Below are 9,470 nucleotides of genomic sequence, written 5' to 3' on the forward strand. Positions count from 1 at the left end.
GATAATGGGAATTGTAAAAGGTTTGCCTTTATTTGTGTACATAAAACAAATAATTTGTGCTTTTGTAAAGTAACTTAAGCCTAAAGAAAAATAGGATGCCGCTTTCTGCCGTCTGGTTTCCTTTTGCGCAGCACAAAAATGAACCGAAACTCTGCATACTAGACTACTTTTTGCACAGTTTTTCTTTTATTTTCTTAATTTATTATTTAAGTAAAAATATATTTCTCGTATAGGCCTATATATTCGTTCTAGTCATTATTATTCTAGTCAGTCAGAACTCCAGACTATCAAGTCACTGTAGGCTGGTTTAAACTGATGTTTTTCAGCAGCACAGTCAACCATGGTGATAAAAGACAGATTTCTGTCCATTATTCATTTTCCTCTTTTTCTGTTCCTCATTTCTGTCTGATTTTGCAGCCAAACTATGTGCTACAGACAGATGAGCACCGAGCGGGGCTTCTGGCAAGATATGACCCAGAGAAACTCTACCAAGCTGAAAGAAATTTTAACGCAGCACAGGACTTGGACGTGTCCGTACTGGAGGGAGACATAGTGGGTGTCATCAAGCAGCAAGATCCCATGGGCAGCCAGAACCGCTGGCTAATAGACCATGGAGGTTTGAATCGCATTATCTGTGTGTGATACATGTGTCAGCATTTCCTAAAATACATTTGGTTCAAGCACACTCTTTTTTTGTTTGTTTTCCCTCTAGTTACAAAAGGCTTTGTGTATAGCTCCTTCTTAAAGCCCTACAATCCACGCAGGAGTCAGTCGGATGTTTCCATTGAGAGCCAATCATCAAATGAGTCAGGTTACGGTGGCTCCTCTCCCATGTTCTCACGGCAGAATAGTAACAGCACTCTGACTTTCAACCAGGAGACATCGACTGTCAGCTTCACAACGGCGATGCCTCCACACACTCGCACAAATCAAGGGACCACTCCGAGAAAAAACAGAGAGGCTTCTTCAACCAACAGTCAGAGGGATTCCCTCGACCCCACCTTCAGAAGCTCTCCAAGTAATCAAGAACTGCCTGAGACAGCCTGTCGAAATAACAGGGAACACTCAGAGCCCTCCTACCGAAATTCCACCGATCACAGAGACTCTTTAGACCCTGATAAAAACACTCCTACCAATCACAGAGACCCTTCAGACTTCTCTGAGACAGATTCTTGTCCCTCCAGTAAGAACTCCAGGTATGAACCATCTTCGAGGTACCATGACTCACGTGATGGTAACAGCTCACAGCAGAGACAAAATGGAGACCATTCGATACAGCAGAGAAGGCCACAGTACAGTCCTGAGGAGTATATAGATCCAGAGCCTGAACCTGAACCTGAGATAGATGGACACCAGGTATGTGGTGAACTAAATCACTCCAGAATTCAGTGATTGCATACTTCACAACCCATTTTACTTCCCAAATGTGACAAATTCTATAGTGAAACAAATGAGAATATGACATGTTAATTAACAATTTTGTGTACACATTGCATAAATTTAAAAAAAAAATAATAATAATTAATTATTTTAAATAATTAAAATGCAATTACAAAATGAAATATAATTTGTAATAAATATAACGTCTAATAAAACAAAACTGTATCATTCAGTATCTTTGATTTACTCGTATTAATAGGTTCGGTTTTGTCTTGTCATGTTGAGAATCTTCTCCTTATTAGTTATTGTTAGAAGTTATTACACCATTTGATCTTTAAAAAATTGTGTACAAAATTTATAATATAACTGTATAGCAATTTGGAAATTAAATCATTTTAAATAATGCTTTTGAATAATTTTAAAAATAAATATGATTTGTAATAAATATAATTTATGTGTAACAAAATAATTAAACCACATTATTTGACATCTGTGGTTCTTCATATTATTAGGTTTCTGTTTTGATTTCACGGAGCTACCCTGGTATTGATACACCACTATGTTCATCAACAATTTTGTTTATAAATTAATAATAATTATCATCATCATCATACAATTATATATTATAATATTAATATATAATAAAATAACTGAACAGGTTTTACTTCTCGTCCATGATTATTCTTATAAATTTTTTTTCTACTTTATATTTTCTTTCAGATATATTACGCTCTCTACTCCTTCAGTGCACGGTGTGCAAATGAGCTCAGCATTTCAGCCAATCAGCGAGTCCGAATCCTTGAGTTCCAGGACATGAATGGCAACCAGGAGTGGTGGCTGGGGGAGGCAGGAGGAAGGAGGGGTTACGTCCCATCCAACTACATCCGCAAATCTGAGTACACATGAGTTGCACATTTGAACAAGAACAATCCCCTACTACCCCAGACCACTACAGGCAAACTCATTACAGGGAGAACACTACAAAAGGACGTTATTGTGCCTTAACTATAGAGGAGATGCACTGATGTGGTGAAATGGTCATTGCTACTGATGGAATAAAATAATACCCTCCATATTGACTACAGTCAATGAATGTAACTCCTGACTCCTAGTGGTCATAGAGGATGGTGCAGGTGGAATTTGAAATAATCAACTAGTTTGGACTGCGAGGCGGTTTGGTTTTGGATTCAATTATTTGACATGTTCTGCTGTTCTTGGATACTCCATTTATAGTGTTAGCACTTAATTGCTCCGTCGAGAGCATAGATCTCTTTTGATGTGTAGGAGTGCATGTGCGATTCACACTAATGGGATTGGTATTCCAGGACTAGCATGATAGTGATGCCCATAAATAAGAGTGCAAGAGAGTGAATGAGTGTTTGTTTGTGTGCCAGTGAGTGTGTAGAGTGTTTTGAGATGTTGCCTCCCTTCATCTGACAATCATAGGAAAATAAAAGATTCTGCTGGGTTTCAGTGAATGCGAACAAAATATATATGAAGTGTTTGGATTTATTCACCATTATGTTTCTCAGATGATAACATAATTACCACTGGTGACCATATCATATTCCTGAAAATATGAATGAAATGCAAGAGACACTTTTTTTTAAGGTAGTGTTTTTTTACGTTTTTACTTTTTGATAGCATTAAGTTTGCCACTTGTATTTGAATGCATTTACAAGTTAATACTGACATGTTTTGAGCAGTTGTGAGTTCAAGGCACCTGTGAGATCATTTGATGTGATGCACCAACAGATGAACTCTGAATATTTATCTCTCATGCTGTATATACTGAGAATGAACTTCTGCACTCCAGTGTCAACTGATCCATTTCTCTGCTTTTAAATAAAAAAGAAATCTGCTGAAATCTGTGTTACATCCAATAATTCTATAGGGTATGACTGCACCAATTTGGAATTGTTTGGCAATACTGATTTGAACACAGTGTCGACTTGTTCACTTATTTCAAATTTAGTTGTTTTGCTTTTGAATTATGCTTTTGAGAATACAGATCCGTTACACCCATATAAAAGTACAAAATATGTTTTTATTGTTGAATTAACATTTCCTTTCAACATTATTGGATTGAAACTGTTTGAAAGAAAATTAAATATATGAAAGATGAAAGAAAAATAAATACATAACTAAAACCTTAATATTAAACATTACATAAATATATATAAAATGTTGAAGCAGCCAACGTACTTTACAATTTTTCAGAATTAATCTGGGTATTTTTTCAGTTTACGCACAAAAATAAAAGCTAATTATAGACAGTATATTTTGAGATTACAATAAATGTAAAACAGTATAAAACATTTTACGTCAGTCTTATCAAGAGTAAACTCTCCTGGGTACCTGATGAATTTAAATCAATCTGTAATTCACAGGGTATTTGGGAGGTGCTCATTTTCATAAACGCTTTGCTAAATAGTAGAAAGACAAAGAATTCATCAATACACTGTGCATCTATGTGCAAATACAGCATCTAAATATCGTTGCAGGATGTTTTCTTTTTTTAGAACCAAAGATTACAGAATTCACATCATAAAGCCATGTGTAAGAATGAAATGTTAAATAATTACTATTAATGATCATTTATTGAATTGTTGCACTGATAATAATAATTATTGGCTAAACAAGTCATGAACTGTGAATTTCCTTTTTACGGCATTTTCAATTTGTTCCACAGCATACTCAAAAAAACAGCAGATAAAATGTGGGGGGGACATCGGGGACATCTTGTCATACTACTTTAAATAATATTCAGGTAAATTAACACACCTGTTAAATTATGGGGTTTATTGATAGATAGATAGATAGATTTTAATGCATATCTGTAGTCTGGCTTACTGGCCAAAACACATAAAATCAATGCTGTTAGGTAATGATTGCTAGATAATAAGCAGAGAAAAGGGTCCAGGGGTTATCCACATACAGGTCAACATATCTACTGCCAACACTATAGACATCACTTTTGTGGTGGTGGATTGTGCATTTTTTATTCCTATTTTATTCATGTTTCCAGTGACTCTGCTTCTGATGGGCCTTTCTGGCCTCACTTTGACAGTCCAAGCAGCACCGGTATGTAACCATGTAAAATTTGTCGTTAATAGTTCTGTTCAACTTATGTTTAATTGGCCGATATTACACTATCAGATTGAAACTGTCAACTGTTCCAGGGTTTATTGGATGATATTTTCAATTTAGTTGATGGTGAGAATCTTATATTATCTAGTTTCCATTATGTTTACAAGATTGTTGCATGCTCACATTATTATTTCTCTCTTGCCCCCTAGACAGAAATATACAACTATGCTGTTAATGACACCACAAAGAAAATATCTTCAGCTGAAATTAATGAAACTATTGATTGGATTTTTTCCTTTTTTGATGAACCAGGCAAGAAGTGCAAGTGTATTATAGGCATTCAGTTTGGTGCTCATAAACATATGTACGCTGATCATGTTTAATATTTCTGTAGAAGTGTGTGATCCAAATCCATGCCAGAACAACGGAGTATGCAAGGTTCTTGAGAGTGGCGGCTTCAAATGCGTCTGTAAAGAGCTTACATTGGCAAAAAGTGTCAAGACGGTGAGATCTTAATAAGCTGTTCATAAAAATAATAATAATAATTATTATTATTATCAGTAAGAGAGTATGATTCTTGAGTTTTTATGTTGGGATCTTCCAGAGAGGAATGTGTGTAAGAAAGTGTGGTCATGGTGATTGTGTCAGAACTCAAGAGGCCCCATTTTATGAAAGAAATGCTTCTATTACTTCACTGGCCATCGGAGCGAAGGTGGTACTGCAAGATGGCGGAGCCCTTGCTCCAAAAGCTATAACAAAACATCCTTTTTTCTTTAAAATGGTTACATTAATCATGTTTGTTAATTTTTTTTTTTATCAAAGTGGAAATCACTTTACTAAATAATGTTCTTAACTGACTGCTTCACTTCCACTTTAAGAATTATCTTTGTCCCTCAAGAAATCCAGATGGAGACCGGGAACCCTGGTGCTTTGTGAAAGACAAGGGCACTCTCCGGTGGGACTGCTGTAACGTCAAGCCATGCTCTGAAGCATCCCATGGGCTCTAATGCATCCTTCAGCCACAACTGTGGAGGAACCCTTATTGACTCTAGCTGGGTCCTTACTGCCGCCCTCCACATGCAAGTTGGGCTTCTCAAGGTGGTGGTGTTGCATTAGGTCTATGTAACGTTTAATCACAAAACTCTCACTTTGATTTTATGGTGTCTTTAAGTTACTATTTCTATTCAATTATATTCCTTGAATAGTACTGATGATTTTGTACTTGAGAATTGCATTTTACAGTAGTTTTGCCTTTGAAAATTCATATGCAACAAATATCAGTTTGATAAACTATTTTTGCATGATCATGGCAGTGATGAGAACGAGGAGGTAAGGTTGGAGATGGGTGGTGTGAACCTGGAGAAAGATGATCCGGCAAAACAGTTTCTTGAGGTGGAGAAAATCATTGTTCATGAGAACTATACAGAGACTCCTGAAGCCCTGTATAGTGTTCTAGTGTCAAATCAAGTTCTATTAAAATACAAAACTAATTCTTATTTAAAAGCTCATTACTTTTTGACTTGTGTTTTAAGACTATAGTAACATTTTCAAAGTCAATAAGATGTCTATGTTTGTACACATATCAAAGTAAAAATGTTAGGAGGTCTAAATTACTAATTTAATCTGGAATAAAACTTCACCAAGAGCCACTGAGTGTGAATCCATGAAGGAGATCGTGCAATTTATTTCCAGTTAAGGAAGATTTAATTTGCTTCTTTACACCAAACATAGAGACATTGACAAACTAATGAAAAAAAAATAGGTATACACCAAATCAGCCATACTCGGAGAAAGAAAACCTTTATTATCATCATTCACATGGAAATTACGACTAAGTGAGCACGTCACAAATTATAGAACTTCCGGAGATGTGAAATAAGCTCAGATATCTGCCTTATAGGTATTCACAAAAGGACTTGCACAGGATCTTTCTGCAAAAAGAAAATATGCTGCAGCCAAAATGTTAAGAATCAAATCAAGGCGTTACACGGGAGCAATCAGGAGAATACTGGAAACAGCCAAGCACTCTGCACCGCAACACGCCACCTTAACAGCTAACCAGCAAAACTCAACTGCTACGCAACTGCGCCTAGTGCATAGAAAATACACAAGAGAGAATATTAGAATCATGTTGTGAAATGTTCCATTTAAACCATAACAACACCTGCTCGGTTAGCAATCTTTATGATGTCACGGTTTTACACGGCAAGATTTTTTTTGAGACCGACCTGCTCCATAGCAACCGCCAATCAGCAGCAGGCAGCCAATGGTCGGATCACACACTAACTGCTCTCAAACTGCCCCAAACTCCTCTTTTGCAAACAGGAATCAGCAGCTTGGAGGAAAAAATTCCACATTTAGATGAAATCAATGGATTTTGGCTGGTACACGTTTCAAAACAAATATACTTACGGTATCATACCCACGACAGCTCCAAATCAAATATCCATTGTGAGGTTTAGGATGTGAATTAAAAATAAACCCTTAAGTCATGCAGAAACGGAGATACCAGACAAATGCTGCGAATAACAGCTCCAAACTAAATTTGGGTAAAACCTGAAACCTCCTTTAAGATGATGCATCTACCACATCTGCAGATGTCTTGAAGGACTTGAAGAAAGAGAAAAGTAGAGGGCACTACTAAAAATTTTAAGCAGTCATTTTAAGAGATCAGTGAGCTATGCATGCCTTCAATTTACCCCACTTCAAGCAGGAGTTATATTGGGGTGATTAGTTGGTCTGCTTAAATCAAAAGTTCAGGACTACTGGGGATATTAACTTTTTTTTTTAATTACAAAAAAATGCATTTGTTCTTACAATTCTTGGATGACAAATTCCTCCAGTTGCAAGAAAATTACAAATAGTTAAATACAAAGCATTATGCTCACCTACATTTCAGGATTCAGCAGTGGCTCCAGTATCCTCTGGAGACTTGGGTCTGCTTCTTGATCTGGATCGTGATTTGGATCCTTTGTTGGATCTAGGAGTATGGCTCCTGGAGCGAGACTTGGACTTAGACCTTGAACGGGACCTGGAAGCCGATTTGGACTTGCTTCTGCGTGGTGTGCGGGTTTTGGAGCGGGAACGGGACCTAGATCGGGAACGGGAGTAGGACCTGGATCGGCTGTTGCGGGACCTGCTACGGGAACGGCTCTTGCTCCTGGACCTAGACCTGCTGTGCCTCCTGCGCCGAGGACTACGGCTAAAAAAAAATACAAATTAGTATGAGGATTGTTTGCACAGTGAAAAAAACAGCAGCTGGTGTTACAGTATTACAAAACACCATTAAAACATTGGAATTAAAAGGCGAGTAACTTGTACACATTTCATTTGTGAATACACAAGAACGTGCCTATTTGCATGTACATCACTTACAAAAATGACCAAGGTTTATTGTCTTAACCAAAACCAGTCATTCAAGTATAACGTTAATTACCACAAGTTACCGCATTCAAACCACAAGAATCGTTTTTCCCTAATAATTAGATTCAAGGCGTTTAAAGCCAATTAAAAGTCAAGTTCTCAACGTAGTCTCAACTTATTAAAAATGTCTGTTATATTAAAGAACAAATGTGCTGTAACAAAACCGCTCGGAATGGGTTTTGTTTTCAAACTGCTAACTTACAACCAAAAGATTCAAGATTCAAAAGAACCGACTCAAAAGAACCAACTGATCACTTATCACAAAGTTGAGCAATTGTTTGGTACTGCGCCACAAAAACGACGGAACGATACTAATACTCTAAAAAACTATTTCAATGTAATTAATTGAACTCAATGAATTTCGCTGCTTACGGTGATAAAACAAATCACCTTTATGAGCAAAACAAGGATTAACGTTATAACACATGGTGTTGAGGCCTGAGGCCTAAGGCCTCAAATTTAAGGGCCGCAGATGTGATCTTTGAACATGAACGGTAACTTAGTGGTTTAAAACGGAAATATTAAAACAAAAGACCGTGTATGTGGGCCTTACCTTCGGCTTCTCCGTCCATGTCCCCCGTACCTCCTCGGCGGGCCTCCGCGGCGGCTGTAATGCGAATCTGGCGGGCGCCCGTATCGCGCCATCTGCACGCGCAGTTCGCGCCCGTCCAGCAGCGCGCCGTCCATGGCGTCCATTGCATCTTCCGCGTCCCGCTTATCATGAAAACGCACGAAAGCGAACCCGCGGCTCTCTTTTGTGTACCGGTCTCTCGGGATGTAGACGTCCCCGACCCGGCCGTACTTTTCGAAAACCCGCCGAAGCGTTTCAGGAGACGTGCGGTACGTCAGATTGTCGACTTTTAAAGATGTCATGCCCTCGACGTCGGGCGGAGGTCTTCCGTAACTCATCTTGAATCACTAACCCTACTGCAGTACGTTATGCGAAAAATAAAAGAGCTACTAGCGAGATTTTCAGGAAAAATAGCTAACCATTCGGGAGAGTCCAAAGAAACACGCCGAGAGCAGATCACTCTCTGAAATGGCGGTAACCGGATGTCCGCGGTTTGGTGGAGTTTGGCTTTTTTTTTTTTGCAAGGAGCGCACATACTGCCTCTTCTGGTATTTCAGTGACACTACAGGTGATCTGATCTCAATCTTCTCTTGACTGGGAACAAAGACCTGCAGATTTAGCACGAGTTTGTACAAAATGTAGCCTAATAAACAAGATCATTTATTTGACGCCGCCATACACAATTGGTATGTAGTGCATTTATCTCATTCAATTCAAATTTCCCAAATTTAAGTCAGCAGCCCAGAGTAACAAACGGTGGTTTCCTAAACAAGTAGTGAGGTCCATGGACAAGTTAGCCTAAAACTGTGTAGCCTATAAAACTAATAAAATCAAAAATAAAACTTAACCTTAACCTGTTCAAATGAACCCAGATTAAAATAAATAAGTAAATAAATGAGTAAATATATAATAAACCAGTACTATAATGATGTAATAGGAACTTAATATTTTAGACATAGTTCAAAATATAATTTTTCACAGTAAATTGAGTGTTTAGGCCTATACA

At 37.7% G+C, this 9,470-nt stretch overlaps 2 protein-coding genes across 4 annotated transcripts in view; one reads left to right on the forward strand and one right to left on the reverse strand.

The window, feature by feature from the left end:
• LOC107566369 (dynamin-binding protein-like) overlaps positions 1-2,433 on the forward strand; it is a 29,095-nt gene extending 26,662 nt beyond the window's left edge. The window contains exons 11-13 of the mRNA XM_016251810.1: positions 418-616; positions 713-1,356; positions 2,101-2,433. Of these exons, the coding sequence (XP_016107296.1) occupies positions 418-616; positions 713-1,356; positions 2,101-2,286 (1,029 nt within the window). The 3' untranslated portion in view covers positions 2,287-2,433. The remainder of the gene's footprint in view (positions 1-417; positions 617-712; positions 1,357-2,100) is intronic.
• Positions 2,434-6,692: 4,259 nt separating this feature from the next.
• Positions 6,693-8,963, reverse strand: LOC107566380 (serine/arginine-rich splicing factor 2-like). Of its 3 annotated transcripts, none has more exons than XM_016251837.1 (3): positions 8,447-8,963; positions 7,363-7,672; positions 6,693-6,805 (listed from the first exon to the last, which is right to left on the reverse strand). In XM_016251837.1, the coding sequence occupies exons 1-2, from the start codon at positions 8,800-8,802 to the stop codon at positions 7,366-7,368; spliced, it is 663 nt and encodes a 220-aa protein (XP_016107323.1). In that variant the 5' UTR covers positions 8,803-8,963; the 3' UTR covers positions 6,693-6,805; positions 7,363-7,365. The 3 variants fall into 3 exon arrangements, with proteins under 3 accessions (XP_016107323.1, XP_016107317.1, XP_016107309.1); XM_016251831.1 differs by having other exon boundaries at positions 7,359-7,672; XM_016251823.1 differs by having other exon boundaries at positions 6,693-7,672.
• Between the last annotated feature and the right edge of the window lie 507 nt (positions 8,964-9,470).

Source organism: Sinocyclocheilus grahami, unplaced genomic scaffold (assembly GCF_001515645.1).
Source record: "Sinocyclocheilus grahami isolate Dianchi unplaced genomic scaffold, SAMN03320097.WGS_v1.1 scaffold26.1, whole genome shotgun sequence".
Taxonomy (NCBI): domain Eukaryota; kingdom Metazoa; phylum Chordata; class Actinopteri; order Cypriniformes; family Cyprinidae; genus Sinocyclocheilus; species Sinocyclocheilus grahami.